Source organism: Girardinichthys multiradiatus, chromosome 4, assembly GCF_021462225.1.
Source record: "Girardinichthys multiradiatus isolate DD_20200921_A chromosome 4, DD_fGirMul_XY1, whole genome shotgun sequence".
Taxonomy (NCBI): Eukaryota; Metazoa; Chordata; class Actinopteri; order Cyprinodontiformes; family Goodeidae; genus Girardinichthys; species Girardinichthys multiradiatus.
Window position 1 is genome coordinate 17,328,340 of NC_061797.1, and position 20,474 is coordinate 17,348,813.

At 38.5% G+C, this 20,474-nt stretch overlaps 1 protein-coding gene across 1 annotated transcript in view; it reads left to right on the top strand.

Moving 5' to 3' along the window:
* fbn1 (fibrillin 1) overlaps positions 1 to 20,474 on the top strand; it is a 101,161-nt gene that overhangs the window by 17,287 nt on the left and 63,400 nt on the right. Inside the window, exons 7-16 of the mRNA XM_047362738.1 lie at positions 3,353 to 3,550; positions 4,386 to 4,511; positions 7,724 to 7,849; positions 9,310 to 9,462; positions 9,566 to 9,811; positions 10,798 to 10,947; positions 11,036 to 11,155; positions 11,242 to 11,367; positions 19,064 to 19,186; positions 19,868 to 19,990. Of these exons, the coding sequence (XP_047218694.1) occupies positions 3,353 to 3,550; positions 4,386 to 4,511; positions 7,724 to 7,849; positions 9,310 to 9,462; positions 9,566 to 9,811; positions 10,798 to 10,947; positions 11,036 to 11,155; positions 11,242 to 11,367; positions 19,064 to 19,186; positions 19,868 to 19,990 (1,491 nt within the window). The remainder of the gene's footprint in view (positions 1 to 3,352; positions 3,551 to 4,385; positions 4,512 to 7,723; positions 7,850 to 9,309; positions 9,463 to 9,565; positions 9,812 to 10,797; positions 10,948 to 11,035; positions 11,156 to 11,241; positions 11,368 to 19,063; positions 19,187 to 19,867; positions 19,991 to 20,474) is intronic.

The following is a 20,474-nucleotide window of genomic DNA, read 5'->3' on the forward strand; positions in this document are numbered from 1 at the left end:
TTCAGTATGTTTGTTTGTTGGTTGCAAATGCAATTTAGGTTGGAATGTGGAATTTCTAGAGATATGGCCTCAATCTGGCTTCTGTTGCATTCAGGGTTCTTTCCTCCTGCTGCAGTCATTCAGCTACAGAGCCATAAAATGAAGCATTAGCTATGACGCCAGTGAGTTCACTTGGGATGGTGGAGAAAGACTGGCCAAAAATGTGGAAACACGTGAGCTACTCAGTCTAAGAAATTCTGCAACCAGAGCACTGGAGGGAAGTCAGTCAGTCAGCTGAGGGATGCTTTCGGTCCTTAATGCCTCACTGCCTTCCTCTATCAGCCTCTGTTTTATTCTGATGCAAATCTCAGTGGAAAGATAATTAAATAATTATTTCTGTGTGTGTGTGTGTGTGTGTGTGTGTGTGTGCGCGCGCGCGCGCGTGCGTGTGTTTCCATCTGCGTTTGAGTTTATGCTTAACTAGTTTGTTCTGGGAGAATGGAGAAACCTGTTGACCTTCCAATAAGTAAACCCCACCCAACTATATAACGCTATCATGGAAACACACGCAAATTACAAAAACACATGCGTACACCGTTACATGGGTAGAAACTATGTTTATGAAGCAGCATTAAAGTGAGAGTGAGTGTGAGCACAATCTGAAGTAATTGAGAAAATTCTATGATTTTTGTGAACATAATTACATTACATTTTGCAGTTCCTTGACGCTGTTTTGACCCACTTCGAAGTGGGCTTCCTAACTTCACAAACTTTGCTGCATGGAGTCACCACAAACTCTCCACTTTCCAACGTTTCTATAAGTTGTGGTGTGTTTTGAGATTATTGCTGGCCAAATCTGGGCTGTAATGAGCTGCTGTTCTGCACATGTGTGTGTCTGTGCTTGAGTGTATTTGTGTGTACACATATGCGATTGCTCCCAGATGTACTTACATGACTTGGGCGGGTCCCCCCCAGCTGGATGCAGCGCACATAGACACAGAAGGATGACGAATGAAATGACACCATTTCACCACCCTACATCTGTGTGCCTCTCCCTGTTTACCTAAGCCAACTGTTTTAAGTCCTCTGCTTATATTTATTTGTCCCAAGACCAAGAGCGGCAATATGCGGGTTTCATGTCAGATGTTCACTTGTGACAGTAATACAAATATTAAAAGATCAACTGTCTATTTTACTTGGTTCACATTAGGGCCATATAAGACTTTTCCATAGCATTTGTTATTGCTCTTCATGTATACAGTGCTTTTTTGTTATTGTGGATTTAAAGTTGGAAAAAGTCTATTCCTAGAGCATGGTTTACAATCATCATGCTGATCTTTTCTGAATGAAAAATAATACCAAATGCTCAGACCTCAAAATTGAAATACAACTGTGATAAAGTATTTGTTTTTTAGCCAAATAAATGTTGAATGTCTGGTTAAAGAAAACAGTTCTTACGTTTGCTTGACTGAATTTTAAGTGTAACTTCTTGCTAGTACTGCTGTTTCTTCTCATCGGCAAAATCCAAAGCATCCCCCTTTAGGGGTTGAAGTTCTTTCCCTATTTCTTCTTGATTAAAGCATCTTGTTCAAAACATTATGATTTAGCTTGTCTTGTTAAGCAATATGCTTAACAAGACAAGCTAAAATCATACTTATTATGATCGTTAAAGGTGGATGTCATTGCATGAGATTTGATATTAAAACTTCTTGATATTTTTCATCAATAGGAGAAGCCTGTCTCGCAAAGCTCTGATCAGGGGCAGTCAACCTTACTTTTGGGTAAATTAGAAAAAAAAGAAAATTGGAATTGTCCAAAACCTAAAATTGAGACCATATAACTTAAAGAAAACTGAAAATCGCTATCTGTTTGCATAAACCCAATTGTTTAATCTCTTTTTAGAATTGAAAGAATATTTCTGTATAAAATTAATTGATGTAGTTGATCATTAGGTGTGACATTTTTCTTCTCAAATGTGTTGAGGCTGATCAGTTTGGAAAATTACAGAAACACCGTTACTTCGTAGCTGTTCTGAAACGGACTTCTGGCTGGAAGGAAAGCTAACAAAAATCAAAAGCATTTGGACTCCAGTCCAGTCTGTGCAGTGTGAGTGAGGGGGACAGAATGAGAGATGACCCAGTTCTATTTCACACAGCACTGGTGCCAGAGGCACAGAGACCGTGGAGGCTGTGGTGCACGTGACGGGTCTAGGGTGGGCCCTGGTCCACACGGGAATCGCACAATGTCTCGTTTGTTTTAAATGACTGTGCTGTTGGAACTGGTCTCCTTCTTTCCTCTAGCTGTCTGCTGTGAGCTCCGAAATGTGGAAATGATTTTTGCCGTTGGATCCTCGCCAGATTCTTTTGGGATTGATGTGTTTTTCCTTGTCTGTCTTCGCCTATATCAGTGTTTTTACCATCTTCCAAATGTTTCACCTGATAAAACTCTGTGATTTTGTTAAATAAGTTGGGAGTTTTCAACTAAGGAGTGGCGTTTGGAGAATGCATTGAGGGAATAAATGCATACCAGCCGCTGGCTCAGGGGAATGAGATCTGAACCAGTTTGAAGGGGAGAAGAGAGTGGTCTTGATGGAGGGGCTTTTTTTTTCACACTATCATATTTGTTGTAAACCATTTACTTTTACCTCTAAGGTGCTGTAGTTAGTGTGGAAATCACCTTCTGTTTTCTGGTCTCCGGGATCGGTTTAACCTAGGATGGCTGTGTCAAGTACTGAGGCCTCCGTACACTCTACCTACACTATGCTACGCCTCTCACATGTGTTTTAAAGGATCTGTGTTCAGGCTCACATTGCTTCCAAATCATATGTCTTGATATTGTTTCTTTTTTTACATAGTACCCAAAATGTTTATAGATATACTATTTAAAGTGGGGGATGGTTTTTTCCACTGGCTTCGTCATGCAGAGAACGTCTTCATTAGCCCACTTGGTTAAAACAAATTGTAAAACAAAAAGCTACTACTTCTACTCTTATGGGAAATTGACAGAAAGTAAAAATATTTACTGCAGCTTAGTTAAACTTCAGTAAATGTCTTATTTTATATATTTTTATACGGCAGGAGTTTGCTCTTTTATGGCTCCTGCTCTGAGTAGCTGTTTGCTTAACTTCCCCCTGAGAATTTCCTCCTGATTCACCAAAATTTGATCACTCTGGCTACTGTCTACTAGACTATGAAGTTCTTCTCCCAATTACACTAAAATATCCCTTTCGTATCACAGTTTAGATGATTTTTTTTGTGTCAACGTGCTCCACTGTTTACAGAATCTAATAACCTTTTTGCAATTTGTTTGTGCTGAAGGTAAAGAGGTAAATGTAGATGTTGAGATAAAATATACTCTTGGTTTCTCCTGGCAGACTACCGTACTGGGCCGTGCTTTGCCTCCGTAAATAACCAGATGTGCCAAGGCCAGCTCACAGGAATTGTCTGCACTAAAACCTTGTGCTGTGCCACAGTAGGACGGGCATGGGGTCATCCCTGTGAGCTGTGCCCCGCTCAACCTCACCCCTGCCGAAGAGGGTTCATACCAAACCACCGCACTGGAGCGTGCCAAGGTAAAGTCTGTTCGCTTGGTTTTCTTGTTTTTTTTCACTTGTTTTTTTTCTGGTTTTGTCTGTTTTATTTTCCTCTGTCACTTTTCTTATGTGCTTTTATCCCTTTGTCCTATCGTAACTCCTCTTCTCTCCTTGCGTACTCTCTCCTCTCTTTCTCTGTCACCCCCTCAAGACCCTCTTCAGAGGATTAGTTTTAATTGGGTTAAATTGGGTGGGTGGCAGTGCCTCCCACATGTGTATGGAATGCCCACTGACACCCGCTGCGGCAGGACTGTCAGAGTCAGTAACACGGGTCAGTGGCAGTGCCACGTGGGAGAACTCATTTCTGGTAAGATGGCCCTGTGCCTTGCTGCCTCAGACCAAATAACACCAGAACCTCGGCAGGGGAGGCAGAGCTGAGCCAGGGACCTACTGGAACATGGCGTACTCTCAGATCACAAAAGGTCAAAGCCTCCTAAGGATTTTCTGCCTGATTTATTAAATGAATTAAATTGAGTTATCAGCATAACACATAACCCCATTTCTCTGAATGATTGTTGTGTCTTAATTCAATCTCTGTAATGTCCCGTTATTGAGGATATAGCGTTCTGTTAAACTCTACACCCTTTTTAATGTGCGTTCCTAATGCATTCCCCTGTTTCTTCGCCGAACTTGGCTTTAGTTTCCACTCCTCCTGCTGGAAATCTTCTCTTTTCTTCATCTTTTGCCCCATCACAATAATGAAAGATGGAAAGTCAAGGCCAGAACAGACCTAATAGAGATGTGTGCAGCCTAATGTGTTAATGTTTTGTGAATATCAAGTGTAGGCATTAATTACATGTAATTTTCTGTTCAGATGTGGATGAATGCCAAGCTATACCTGGCATCTGTCAAGGAGGCAACTGCATCAACACAGTGGGGTCCTTTGAATGTAAATGCCCAGCTGGGCACAAATTCAACGAGATTTCGCAGAAATGTGAAGGTAAGAATTAAGTTCTGAGCCATCGTGGTGAGACAGTGAAGTGACTGACTTTCAGAGTCTGCTTGAATGACAGAGTAGACTGAAAAATATTTAAAAGGTCCTAAAAGTTACGAGAGAACCACATCCGTCTCTGCGGTTCGCTTCTTCTCAGTAATTGTATTCTGGTTGTTACTTTGTGGAAAGAAGACCACACACTTTTCCCTTAAAATAAGTTTAATTAAACCAAAGTAGCATTCGGTTTTCTATCAGCTCTAAAATTTGAGGTTTGAGAGAAATGTTGATTTTATTTATTTAGCTTTTGCTCTGTATTGGAGTGCCTGTACAGATTTACAGAGTTACAGTACAGATATTCTGTTTTCATTAGTTGCCACACTTAAAATACTCAGATCATAAAACAGTAGTATCAGATAAATTTAACCTGAGTAAAATACAAAAAAAAAGTTTTGAACTGATGATTTAATTCATTAAGGGCAAAAAATCCAAATGAACCTGGTCCAGTGTGAAAAGTAATGGTTTTCTAAACCTAAACCTGGTTGTGCCACCTGTGGTGGCAGCAGTTTTGTCCCACTCTTCTTTACAGAACTGTTTGAATTCAGCCAGAGTAGAATGTTTCCAAAAACAAATTATCCATCTAAGGTCAGCTTCTCAATTTAAGTCATGACATTGACTAGGTCACTTAACAGCATTTAACTTTGTTTTTTAAAGACATTTTGATGTGGATTCACTAGAGTATATTGGATCATTGTATAACGTATAAAGTGCTTTACATGTTGGGAGTGCTTAGTGCTTAATACAAGTAAAAAAGAGGTGACAAAATACATAGCAATAAATTTTTAAAGGAAAAAAAAAGGAGATGTAAAAGATATAAATAAAAACATTTTTATAATATATATATATATATATATATATATATATATATATATATATACTAAAGAAAATATATAAGAAATAAAAATTATATTGTCTGCATCCAGGTAGGTGAAAAATAAAACATTAGCCACAACAGAACAATACTCTGTCAGGTATTCATCTAAACAGATTTGTTTTTAGCTATGATTTAAAAATCCCAGCTCAGTGATGAAATGTAGCTTTGTTGGTGAAGAGTTCCAGAGCATAGGAGCAAAAACAGCAACCAAGCAATCCCCCTGTTTTTTTTACTTGTCATGGGGACCTGTAGAGATATATGAGCACAAAGCTCTAACGTGGAGGCAAACAGTTAAAAGCTCAGATAGGTAACCTGGAGCAAGGCCATTATTGGTCTTGAAAACACAAAGCAGGACTTTGAAGCCTATCTTGAAACGTACTAGAAGCCAGTGGAGGGAAGACAAAATAGGGGTAATATGAGCGCTTTTGGGAGTATTGGAGAGAAGTCGGGCAGCTGCATTTTATACCAGTTAAAGCTTGTGGAGAATTTAGAGGGCGTTATAATAGTTTTGAGCTAACAAAGGAATGGATATCAAGATATGCCCTACATAGGAAAGGTTTTACTTTTGATAAAAAGCAAGAAAGCTTGCTCTGACTAGTGAGTTAACCCTATCGAACTTAAAGGCACTGTCAAATATTATCGCTAGATTCTTCACTGCCCAGGTGAATGGAAGGGAAAAGGAGCTAAAACTAGGGGCTTGGGAAGGTGGCTTGGGACCAAAGACAATGTATTCACTTTTCCCCTCATTTAAGTGCAATTTTAAGAAATTCTGTGACAGTTTTGCAAAGAACGTAGTGCATTGTTATTGTTCTGTTTTACTGATATGTAAATCTGAAGATCATCAGCATATAGATGGAAAGTGACATTGTGTTTGGAGATGATAGACTCAAGTGGCAACAAGTAGAGGGAGAAAAGAGCTGGTCCAAAAACTGAGCCTTGTGGCACACCAGGGGTGAGAGGGGCTGTTGTAGAGGGTAAGTCATTAATCATTACTGAAAAAAAACTATTTTTTAGATACGAAGCAAACCATTTGAGCACTGGCTGACAGTGTTCAAGGTGGGAAATGAGAACTGCATGATCTACACAGTGTTAAAGGCAGCCGAAAGTTCTAACATCACAAATACAACAGAATTCTTTAGTTTCTAATGCTGTGAAGATGTCATTGTAGACCTTTAGTAGTGCAGACTCGGTAATATGACCGGACCTAAAGTCAGATTGAAACCTTTCTGCAATTTCATACATTGAAAGATATGGTGGCAGCTTCTTTGGTCTCCTCGATTTTTTTCTGATATAAAGCAGAATTCATGGTTCCATCAGTTATTATAAGTTGTCCAGGTCCTGAATAGAAAAGCAGTTCCAAATCATCCCACTGCAACTACCATGTTAGACTATCAGTATGATGTTATTTTTCTGGAAGGCTTTGTTAGTTTCATGCCAGATGTAATGGGACGCACGTTCCGAAAAGTTGCATTTTGTCCTGTCAGTCTACCAAATGTTGGCCCAAATGTTTTTCATCTGTTTTTAAATTACCCCAGAGTGGATAATTTGTGTTTAAGTGATTTTAGTATTTTTTTTATTCTCTGTCTGACAATAATCAGTCCTAGATGTGCAAAGTAATGTTAAACTCATCGTTCCAAAAAATATGGCATTATTATTTTCTGTTTTACAGGGTTGGTTTGGAAAGCTTTTTTTCCCTTGATAAATGACAACACCACTTTGCATTACCCAGGTTGTCTTTGTCAGATTAAAATTTGAAGGATGATCTGAAACATTTAAGTGTGACAAAATGCACAGCAATGTATGTATTGTACTGTATGGCTTTAAATAAAGTTAAATAAAAAAGAGATTGTTGTTAAATGTTGATATTCTAATTCCATTATTTTTTTTCTTACCTCAAATTTTACTTCAGAAAGACCCGAAATGTGTTAAATATTTCCAACCTCATCATTTGAAAAAAAAAAAAAACAGTAAGTCTGTGAGAAATACTGGCTCTTAAACTCACACATTTGATGATTTCCAGACAAGCTTTAAATCAGTTACTCTGGCACTCATCTTCAGAGAGAAATATGTGCTATTTTATGCCCAGTAATAATTGCTGGAAAACCGTTGGACTGTGTAAAACACATTTCAAACACATCTAAGTTACAGTGTGTGCCTTAACAAACGCTGTGTCTGATTATAAGCTCTTTAAGGAAATTTTAGTTTTGCTCACACAGGAGGATCTGCTGTGGCCGTTGGATTTAATATCCTGTGACCATGTCTCATTTCCATCTTCTCCTCTTCTCAGATCTGGATGAGTGTTCAAACATTCCAGGTCTTTGTGGCGTGGGTGAATGTTATAATACCGTTGGCAGCTACATCTGCAAGTGTCCTCAGGGATATTACACCTCTGTTGATGGATCCAGGTGTTTGGGTGAGTTGCAGGTCACACTGACTCTCACACCCCTTAAAATCAATCATGTTTATTGTGCCATCTGCTTTGTTTTTGTTTCTGGTTACTCAAATACAGAAAATAAAACATTCAGTCAAGAAGGTGACGCTTTAAACTCTTTCTTTTTTGCACATCAGTTTGATCCCTTTTATGTTTGGCACATAGAGAAGAGAAAATTTAAATGCATCCAACTTTCCATCTGGAATAATTTAGGTCAGTAGTCAAGTGTCTGTTTGTAGTTGAACGACAATGAGCTATAGTACTGTGCAAAAGTCTCGTATATGTATATGTTTAGACTTTTATTTAAGGCACTTTGCTATCAGTATCCTGTCAAGATGCAAATTGTGTTCCCATTACCTCCTTTGTTTCTATGAAAAGCGGCAAAGATGGACAGTTGTACAGACAGAATATAGTATTTTAGCAGCACTCGGGTGAGTCAAGAAGGTTGATTTCCTAAAACCCAGACATACAGCAGATGATGAATAGTTCATTAAAGACTGGATAGAAAATGTATAAAAAAGCAATCAAAGTCCAAAAGACTTACTGACCTTCAGAAAGCCTGATCTAGACCACTTTAGGTAAAAAGATGAAACAGACTTCATGGAAGGAAATAATGAATAAGAATGGTTTTAAACTTTTGTGCAGTACTGTATATTCTCCTTGGACAAAAAAAAGACATATGATGAGTGAGGTAAAATGAGGTTGGCTTTTGGGAGAAGAGAAGTGTGCATGTATTTGACTGTCGGTCCACCGGAACTGTGATGATGAATTCCAGAAAAGCAGAAAAAGTCCCTCCTTAAGCTCAGTTTCAACCAAAACAGACCAGGGAAGAATGTGAGTCGGATAAATCCATTTGACCTTCTTGGACATTATCACACTTGCATGCATGCATGCACACAGAAACATATGCAAACACACACTTGTATTACCCCCCTCAGGAGAGCATGCTTGGAAGGAATGTCTGAGTCCTTTTTGCCAAAAAGCTGCTGTGCCAAACATTTTTAGTCTGTTTCCCTTGCTGTAACGCTACAAGTCTAGACCCTGAAGTACAGATTTTTTTTTACGTGCTTTTCACTTCATGCATGCCTGGAATCGTTCAAATTAACCATCCAAAAGGTGGTGTAGTATGTCAGCTTCTACGTTAGAACACAGCGGTTTGGCTGGCTTTGAAACAAAATGTGAATTTTCGTGTTAATAAGTAACTTAAGTGTGAGTCATGCTGGAGCACGGAGCCAAAAACTGCAAGATGAAGAGAAAGTTCTCATAAATATGAAATGATGACTTTTGGAAGTGGCCTCCATCCCCAAATAACGGAAAGTCTGAAACAGCAAACCTCTGCTGGATTCTTCTCTTGCCAGTTTTCTCAACATGCGGACAGTACAGGTCATTTTACATGCAGCACAATTTCTTTAACTCTCTTTACGCTTTGTTGTTTCTCACAGATACTCGTGGTGGATACTGCTACGGAAACCTACTGAATGGACGCTGTGCCAGTCAAAACTCACAACTGATGACTAAAATCCAGTGCTGCTGTGACAGTGGACGCTGCTGGTCTGACGGTTCCATACCGGAGATGTGCCCCATTCGTGGAACAGGTGGAGTCAAGAATGACCTTACTGGATTCAATTTTTTTTCACATGAGCTCCAGGTCTCAAAAACACTAAACATATTTCACCTAAATTTTGTTTTTATTTGTAGAGGAGTACCAGAGACTCTGCATCCAGATACCTGATCCTGGAGTGGTGATTCCTGGACGGGTACCAGGGACTCCTGATCTACCTGGCATCTACCCATTTATAATACCTGGCCAGGTACCTGGAGAGATTCCTGGTCAAATTCCCATCCAAGTTCCTGGACAGATCCCAGGTCAAAGACCGGTTGTGATCCCAGGCCAAATTCCAGGGCAGTATCCAGGACAAGTACCTGTTCTGCCTCCTCCACCAGGTAATTTGTGTTTTCTGCTTCTCTCACAGAAATGTAACAAAATAATTTTAAAGCCATACTTGAAGAAGCAGCGGATCTTGTTTTTTAAGCTTCAGGACTCATGTTTTTGCCTAAACTAATTAGCTAGAAGGTAATTGTGATCATTTAACATCTAATGTTATTACAGGTTAATAGGCAAAACATGTCCTTTCTAAAATAAACCATTCTATACACATTTGATAACTAGTCTTCTTAAGACAGCATATTCAGAATTACAATTTCTTGCAACTATAAATTATTTTATATATGTAGAATGAACCAGAATGAACTTTTGCTCTTCTGTTCACAAAACAAGGGAGCATAAAGGTTAACTTATTTCAATCATTAAAATAGTTTAGAAGTCATTATATACGGTTCAATACTGAATTATTATTATTATGTCACAACTCTGTCAAAACTGGTATTATTGTGTAAAATTCTTATATGTTGAAATTACTTTGAGTGAAGGAGACTTAGTAGAAGATTTCTCTTAGTCAATTTTAAATCTTGTGGCGAAGATCTCGCATGTATAAACTCTCGGATGTCTGGGAGGTGGAACTGTTGTTATGAACATAGAAGTAATTTAATATACTTGGTAGATGAAACATATAATTTATAATAATCATTTATAAAGGCTCATCCCAAATTATGATAATTCAAAGACATTTGCTTACTGCAAATGTTTGCCTGCTTTGTTTGCTTGTTTTCATTCAGTATTCATAATGACTACCCTTAAAAAATATATTAATTCCTTTGGAGCGTTGGTTATGCACTTCCTGAGAAACTATAGCTTTATGCACATAGGATGCAAGAAGACAACAAATTAGCTCTTACAGTAGTGTAGCACTGACATTTTCTAAATACATTTAGGCCAAACATAAAATGCTATATTATGTTCATGTAATAACTCTTACTGTCAGTCGGCCAAGTTTCATCTTAAATGTATGTGTTTTTATCGTTTCTGTCAGGTCCTAATATCCAGACACAGAATATCACCAACATGTGCCAGGCCTTCCGCAACCTCTGCCTGAATGGCCGGTGTATTCCCATGCTGGGCATTGGATATCGCTGTGAATGCAACATGGGATTCAAGCTGGACACCAGGGGGGAGTGCATCGGTAAGAACAATATACTTTTCTTTATATATTTTTTTGCTTTTACACCTTTACATGAGAAAGGTTTTTAAGCTAAATGTTTGCTCTTCAGATGAGGACGAGTGCGACAGAAACCCTTGTGCACATGGAGAATGTATGAACACCCCTGGTTCTTACATCTGTCAGTGTCCTCCTGGATTCCAGACAACTGCGACTCGGACAGAATGCCGAGGTGACACCCACACACACCCACCCAGAGACACACATGTATGTGGCTTAAGAAGCTGCAGGTGTTAATTGTACTTTTGCTGCTCTCAGATCTGGATGAATGTGTGGCCAACGGGCGTATCTGCAACAATGGCCGCTGTGTGAACACTGAAGGCAGCTTCCACTGTGTCTGCAACGCTGGATTTGAAATTTCAGCAGATGGCAAAAATTGTCAAGGTCCGTTAAGTTCTGACATCTACATTTAAGCAGCAGAGGCAAATTTTAAAGGGTGGTTTTCTTTAATAGGCACAGTATGTGTAATGTTTATTTTTAATGGAGCATGGCTCTGTTGGAAGAGGTAATGATTTCTGATGGTGGCCTGTAATATAGTGGGTGGGATTTTAAAAGATCATGCTTGTGGTTTTATGTGGATTTCACCTCATTTAGAATTAGAGGACATGCAGAAATCTTTCTCAGAGTAATTAATGTATTGAAAATACTTGCGTAAGGTTTTTTGTCACTGAAATTCTTTATGGTGACTTTGTTGTACAGGATTACAATGTGGGTTTAGTGTTTTAGACATAATTTCCACAACATCTTTATCACATTGCTTAGGTGCTGGTGATTATTTTGTATGATTTTGTCTTTTTTCCTCTTGGTTCAACAATTTGTTAGTTTTTTTTATAACAGCTAGGTGCAAAACATTAAAACCCTTTCAAGTTATCCATATTCTGCAGGTATTGTCATTTTCAGGGGATACATCCTTGAGTCCCAGAGCTGACGAGAAACACAGATCAGAATTCTGACGCCATTTTCTGCTCCTTGGCTTACCTACTGATGCCAATTTTAACTTTTCAATTCAGGTCAATTCCGTTTTATTTATATAGCACCAATTCACAACAGGTGTTGTCTCAAGGCACTTCACAAAGGGCTTGGAATGGTGCGGGGTTGTTGGGGAGGTTAGAATAAACTACTGATTGTTAGAGTTTGGACATTTTAGAATGGGCTATGTGTAGGGGTACTAAGTAAAATAATAAACTGATAAAGTTTGTCCATCTAAAGCCCACTGGTGGCCATTGTTATACCAAAAACCACAAGCATTTGGGGTACCTCTCTCTGTCAAACTGATTATAACCATTGGAAAAGAGAAGGGGTCGCACAGGTAGCAGAAATGGAGGGTGTGTTTGCACTTCAACCATAACTGACCCGGTTTAGGCTAAACCTGACTCCCACTTACTCCATCCAACTGGGGGGAGGAAGGCAGAGGTAAAAATTATTGGAGAGTGTTGTGTCCTTTTGCATTGTGTGAAAGGTGGGTAACATTAAAATGGGCTAAGTCAATTCAATTGAATCATATAGATTTCAATTTAGGTACATACATTCCAATTAATCCTAACTATCAAACAATGCAGTCAGATTCAGTTATTTATTCAAATTGGTTAAAAAGTTTTTCTATCTAAGGAAACCCAGCAGATTGCGAGTCAGTGACTTGTAGCATTCACTCCATCTGGATGAGCATGTAGAGACAGTGGACAGTCACTGGCGTTGACTGTCCCTCATATTGAGCATGCATGTAGCGACAGTGGAGAGGAAAAACTCCATTTTAACAGGAAGAAACCTTCAGCAGAACCAGGCTCAGAGTGAGCGGCCATCTGCCACGACCGACTGGGGGTTTGTGAGAACAGAGCAGAGACACAAAGAGAACAAAGAAGCACTGATCCAGGAGTCCTTTCTATGAGAAGGAAAAGTAAATGTTAATGGATGTAGCTCCTTTAGTCTTTTCATCTAGCAAGAAAGAACAGATAAACTCTGAGCCAGTTTTCACGTTTAGAGTATGAGAGAGAGCACAAACAGTTAGTCACAGTAGAAGCTCAGAAGGTGTCAGAGGTAGACACAGAGTCAGGCCAGGTGTAGCTTCAAGGAAGAGAAAAGAGAGAGAACATATCGTTAAAAACTGAAATAACAGCAAATAATGCAAAATTTGAGAGTAGTATGAGAATGTAGCATAGAGAGTGAAAGTGGTTATTATGTCCTCCAGCAGCCTAAGCCTATAGCAGCATAACTACAGAGATAGCTCAGGATAACCTAAGCCACTCTAACTATAAGCTTTATCAAAAAGGAAAGTTTTAAGCCTAGCCTTAAAAGTAGACAGGGTGTCTGCCTCACGGACTAAAACTGGGAACTGGTTCCACAGGAGAGGAGCCTGATAACTAAAGGATCTGCCTCCCATTCTACTTCTAGAGACTCTAGGAACCTCCAGTAAACCTGCAGTCTGAGAACGAAGTGCTCTGTTAGAAACATATGGAACAATCAGATCTCTGATGTATGATGGAGCTAGATCATTAAGGGCTTTATATGTGAGGAGGAGAATTTTAAATTCCATTCTGGATTTAACAGGGAGCCAATGAAGGGAAGCTAAAATAGGAGAAATATGATCTCTCTTTTTAATTTTTATCAGAACACTTGCTGCAGCATTTTGAATCAGATGAAGGCTTTTAACTGCTTTTTGTGGACATCCTGATAGTAAAGAATTACAATAGTCCAGCCTTGAAGTAACAAATGCTTGGACTAGTTTTTCAGCGTCACTTCTGGATAGGAAATTTCTAATTTTGGCAATGTTCCGGAGGCAAATGAAGGAAATCCTAGAAACCTGTTTAATAAGGGATTTAAATGACATGTCCTGGTAAAAAATAACACCAAGGTTTTTTACTTTATTACCAGAGTTCAATTAATGCCATCCAGGTTAAGTGATTGACTAAGCAGTTTCTTTTTTAAAGACTCCGGTCCAAAGACGACAACTTCTGTTTTGTCTGAATTTAGAAGCAGAAAATTTAAAGTCATCGAAGTTTTTATGTCTTCAAGACATGCTTGTAGTCTATCTAACTGGTTGGGCTCATCAGGATTTATGGATAAGTAAAGCTGAGTATCATCAGCGTAACAATGAAGATTTATCCTATGCTGCCTGATAATTTTACCTATTGGAAGCATATATATAGTGAACAGAATTGGCCCAAGTACTGAGCCCTGTGGTACTCCACAATTAACCCTGGAGTTTAAAGATGATTTATCATTTACATGAACAAACTGGAATCTGTCAGACAGATAAGATTTAAACCAGCCTAGCGCTGTTCCTCTGATCCCTAAAGCATATTCCAGCCTTTCTAAGAGAATATTGTGATCGACTGTATCAAATGCAGCACTGAGATCTAACAGAACCAGAACAGACACAAGTCCATTATCTGAGGACATAAGAATATCATTAGTGACTTTCAGCAGAGCTGTTTCAGTGCTATGATGAGCTCTGAAGCCTGACTGAAACTCTTCAAACAGATCATTGTTGTGTAAATGCTCACACATTTGATAAGCAACTATTTTCTCAATAATTTTAGATAAGAACGGAAGACTGGATATAGGTCTGTAATTTACTAAATCATTTTGATCAAGCAGCCCTGCGATGGACTGGCGACCTGTCCAGGGTGTACCCCGCCTCTCGCCCGTTGACTGCTGGAGATAGGCACCAGAAAATGACTGATTAACTGATTTTGATCAAGCGAAGGGTTCTGTTAGGATTATTAATCTGATATTATTTAATATTTAATATTAATATTTAAATATTTTATCAAATAATATTTCGGTCTGTTAAGGGTTGTCCTGTGAAAACCAGCCCAGTAAGGCGATGGTATTAGGACAAAATGGAAAGGTGTGAGCCAAGCTCTGACATTATTGAACAGCAAAACTCTGCACACACATGGAATGAACTCACACAATTTCTTAAAATACAAGAATTTATTAACAAAAATAAGTCAACTCAAAGTCAAACATATTTCAATTAACAAACTCTTCACTATGCTAAAACAATCCAACTAAACTACCAAGCAGAATTAAGGAATAATGAAGGCTAATGGGCTATGTATAATATAAACAAGTTGATTAAAGATGATTGAAAACCATGATCGAAAAGAGTGATGCAACATTACCATGCAATGTTTGAGAACCAAGGATTATCTTGAAGAATCTGGAAGTGAAGTTAAGTTAGTCTTGGAACCAACTTAGGCAATAATCAGCAACATTTAGACAACCATTCACAATGCAAGATCAGATAAAATATTATTTTAATAAAATAATGTTTTAAATAATAATCTGCGGAATAAAACCAACCTTCTGGATGACTAATTCTCAATGGGGTCTCATTAGCTGCCTTTATTTATTGAAATAATATTTAAAGAAATATTATTAAGGGAGTATTTTGGAAACGAGCCAAATCTTTCTGGAGAAATGGGGCTTAATGGTGTTTACTTAGTTATCAAATTTAGTAAAATGATGTTTAGGGACTATTATTCACTATCTTGAAAACTAACAACCTTTCTGTTAAATATACTTTAGTAGCAAGCACGTGTTCTTACCGGTTAGCAGTTGAGCTAACAAAAGAAGCTGATAGTTTAGCACCAGACTCAAACACATACCTTTAAAATACCAGGGTTAATAAAAAGGTTAAATGCATAAGCGTGGACGGCGCGTTATGATCAACCTTTTGTTTAAAATCACCCTACAAGTAAAGTTTGTCTTAACTTTAAAAACATACAAACAAAGAACACAACCTGAGCACGTGTGCTGCAGATATTCTGCTGCACCAAGATAGCTGAGTTCAACACAAACAAAACCAAACTTCATAAAATGGAAAAACATTTAGATCATTTCAATCTAAATCCTTCTATTTCTCTGCCCAAACACTTAACCTCATGAACAGTGGTGAGGAACGTTGTCCAAGGCGGCGAAGTCTGAAGAAATGTCCACAGTCTTTAAACGGTTAGCTACAGCTAACCTCCTTAGCTGTGGGGAGTGGCGGCTGTTCTGTCGGCCGGCCAAACTGCACGTTACCGTAACCACGGTGATGGAGCTCCTGTTGTCCTTCTCTCAGGCAGGGAAAACTGCTTCACTCAGCTTGTAGAGACAGGTTCTCTACTGGGGACTTCTCTGGGACAGTTTGCTTCTGCAGGCCTCAGAGAGAAAGTAAGCAATGATTATACCTTAATTTACTCTTTATGAATGAATACTGGATTCTTTCAACAGTAATTCATCAGTACATCAGTACTTAACTTGTGCATATGATTGTGGGATCGTATGACACCCTTGGATCCAGTTGAAGAGTTTGTCTGTTTGACAGCAAAGAGACATTAGCGCGCTGTCTCCTCCTATCCCGATTATCACCGGCGCGGAAGAGGTCGGACCATTGGAAAGGGGGTGCTTTTATGCAGCCAGTGGCATCATGGGAAGTCCGCTGCTACAGTTTGCATGGCTGTACCGGAAGTAGGTTAATGCAATTTATTTTTAAAGTTCCAGAAAAGTTTGTACCGCAGTTTAATGTTGAAATCCATGGCTGTGGGTCCCAACAGTTCTTAGGTTTAATTACAGCTACCTTAAAAGCCTGTGGTACATATCATTTTACTAAGGATACATTAATCATATCTAAAATGGGGCTGGTAATCAGAGGGAACATTTCCTTAAATAATTTGGTTGGGATTGGGTCTAACATACAAGTTGAAGGTTTGGATGAAGCTAATATTTGTGATAACTCAGGAAGCTCCACAAGATCAAAACATCCCAAACACAGATCAGGTTCTACAGTTACTTCCAATGTTGTCTCGATTGCTGAGAATGAAGTAATCATCTTCGGGAGTATGTCAATGATTTTATTTTAAATAGAATCAGTTTTATTTAAAAAGATTCCCATAAAGTCATGACTACTGAGAGCTAAGATAATGGATGGCTCAACAGAGCTATGACTCTGTGTAAGTTTAGCAACTGTACTAAAGAGAAACCTAGGATTATTCTTGAAATAAGCTGTTCTGGCTTGATGAAGTGTCTTTTTATACAACAGTAGGCTATTTTTCCAGATTAAGTAGGAATCCTCTAGGTGTGTAGAGCGCCATTTTCTCTCCAATTTTTTAACATTGTGCTTTAAAGTACGCAGCTCTGAATTAAACCAGGGAATAATTATTCTATGAATAATTACCTTCTTTTTCTAATGCATCATGCAATGAAGTAACACTATGAACAAGAGAATCAATGAACAAGAGAATCAATTTGTGAAGGGGAAAAAACAAAATTATTGCCCTCCACTGTGCTTTTCTGTGATAATGAGGAAATCAAAAGTGGAACAGATTCTTTGAAGGTTGTTACAGCATTGTCTGATAATGATCTACTATAATGAAATTTTCTTTCAGGTGTGAAGTTAAATTAAACTCAAAGGTTATTAAAAAAATGGTCAGACTGGACAGGGTTATGAGAAACGATTGTTATTTCTTTACGCTCAATGCCATATGTCAGCACAAGGTCCAGAGAATGAAGACAAAGGTGGGTAGGTTTGTTAACGTTTTGAGCAAAGCCAATTGAGTCTAAGATAGCATTAAACGCTATATTTAGGCTATCATTTCAGTATCAGCATGAATGTTAAAATCCCCCACTATAACAACCTTATCTGTATTTAACACTAAATCAGATAAAAGGTCTGAAAACTGATCTAAAAATTGAGAGTAAGGGCCTGGTGGACGGTACAAAACAACAAACAGAAGTGGCTTTAGTGCTTTGCAATTTGGATGAGGAAAACTAAGGATTAAATATTCAAAAGTGTTGTAGCTATTGATTGGTCTGGGACCAATCAATAAATCGGACTGAAAGATGGTTGCTACTCCTCATAATCGCCCAGTATTTTGAGGTATGTGAAAAGTTAAATAATTAGTAGGAGTTGACTCATTTATAGTAATATAACTGATTCCAATTTTTCTACAAGAACTACAAGATATAAGAACAACATCCAACTTTTTAAATACCTTGTTACGACGTCAGCAATCATTAATTTTTTATATTAGGAGCAGAGGTGACATCACACCGTGTGAAAGAGTAGTTGCTGTAAAACATGGCTTTACTGTTCTTTAAAAATAGAAAAATAATTACAGTGTTTAGCAGTAGCGATTAGCAAGTTTAGTATGGTTAGCATTACCTAAATAGTCTCTGTACATATTCCTTACAAAATTATGACCCTTACCTTAACTCTAAAATTTCCAAAATGCAGCATTTCTCAATCTAACATTTTCAATTGCAGACAGAGGTTGAAAACTCCAAAGGATAAAACAGAGTAACTTTGCAACTTGTATTCTATTTAGGCTTCCTGTTATCTGCTGAAAGTCTTGGTCTCTTTCACTCTCCAACTTCCTAAATGAACCACAGACATGTCTCAACATGTCATAGAAAATAGTTTCCTTTGAATAGCTTCTTACATCTGTGTTTCCCCTATCTCTATTTTTAAACGGCTCACTCATAAAAAAAATCAGCTAACCCAGAGTCTTTTCTGGACAGTAACACCCGCCACACCAAGGATTGCTGCTGTCAGCACACAGTAATAAAAACGTAAATATGGTGTATTTACAGATCAGGAAAAGATCTCAGAAAATTAGCATATTCCGGTCACAGACCAATTTCATTATGCATCTCGAATGACAACCCTTCCAGTCTGGCTTATTGGTTCAGCTATAGTACCCTCTGATCTTCAACTATTTTGCCCTCTGAACTAATTACACACATTATTATTATATAGCTGTATTCACGAAAAAGATTACTAAATGTGGAAGTTTCAAGGTTCTATAAGCTACTGAAGGAAGTTTTAAGAACTTTTTATTAAATTTATTATTTTACATCTTTTAGATGTCTTACATTAAAAGTATTAAACCAAGGAAGCAAGTTTGGTAATGATCACATTGTCCAGAAAATATGTAAAGCCATATAGTGGAACAGTTGTTAGGTCAAATCCTGGAGATAGGCAACAGTTCCCTAAGACTCGGATGGATGGACGGATGGATGGGTGCATGGATGGATGGATGGAGCACAGACTTGAAGCTTTGCTAACAACCTGACATTACTTTCTGTTTTTTCACAGACCAGGACGAGTGTCTGATTAGAAACATGTGCCTTAACGGACTGTGCATCAATGAAGACGGCAGCTTCAAATGCATCTGCAAACCTGGGTATCTGCTGGACACCAGCGGGCGCATGTGTATAGGTGTGTTGGATAGATGGTTTAATGTTCAGCGTTGTTTTGCGTTTAATGTTTAATGTAGTTTGCTGGGTGGCTAGCTCTCTGGCATTTTATTGCTTTAGTTAAGTGAGTCTGAACAGATGGGGTAAAAAAATCACCCTTAAATGCTTTGGAAAAACCCATTTTTGTTTTCTGACAGGCCAGCAGGACATGTTGGTAGTCGGGATCCGCCTATTTCTGTCTAACTAACAGTCTATCTCAACCCATTTGGAGCAATGAGAAACGACATTTGGCTTTTTCCTAAGATAGAAACAACAAAATTATTATAGAATTCCTTCAACAGATCTATTAGTTTTACTTGACATCAGATGCAGAAAATTACATTCACATGCACTGTAGATAAATGTAAAACATTCTTACATCAAAACTATCTTTTCAGGGTTAAACCCACGTGCAAACATTTGATCTCAGAGACATTGAATGCATTAAGTCATATTAGATAAATAAACACAGAGCCAGAGTGTGGGAGAAGTGTGCTTATGTGTACCGGTACCTTAAAGGGGTCCTGGGGGGCTCATTGTTTCTCAGTAAAGTCTGGCTGTCCCCCAATGCTTCCAAACAAAGCTATTCTGTTCACTTACATGAACATTTTCTGTTTTGTAGAGAGAAAACTGAAGCAAGTAAATCTTTTGTTTCTGTTTGTAGACATCGATGAGTGTGAAACTCCAGGCATGTGTATGAACGGACACTGCGTCAACACAGAGGGATCGTTCCGCTGCGAGTGTATGGCTGGGATGGCGGTGGGTCTGGATGGACGAGTCTGTGTTGGTGAGTTAACATACTAGAGGTTTTGACTGGAGAGATGATTTGTTTCCTTAATTGAAAAAAATATGGCAAGCAGAAATCTGGCACTACTTTCTTCTCACCATCTTCTCTTGCACCATCTCAGATGATTATTTGGTTTCCTTTTTGTATTCAGTTGTACCTCTGGTACATGTAAAGCCAAGTAATGTTTGATTCGCCTTTGCATATTTGCAAGAATTTGCATTGTTTCCAGTTCTCTTCGAAGGACATTTAGAAGTTTTAACCAATGAAAAACTGTGTGACTCCGGACACCTGGCATGACCACTGGGAAGAAAGGATCCTCCAAACCTCATAGATTGTCATTAGAAATAGTGTTTCCATTACTGTGAGCATTCAGTAACAAAGGCAGATGTCATAAAATACCATCACAGAACCACTCCTATGCTTTACACCTGGACAGGGATAACATGCAAGTTTGGTGTATAGAAGACACTGGCTGGGATTTTAA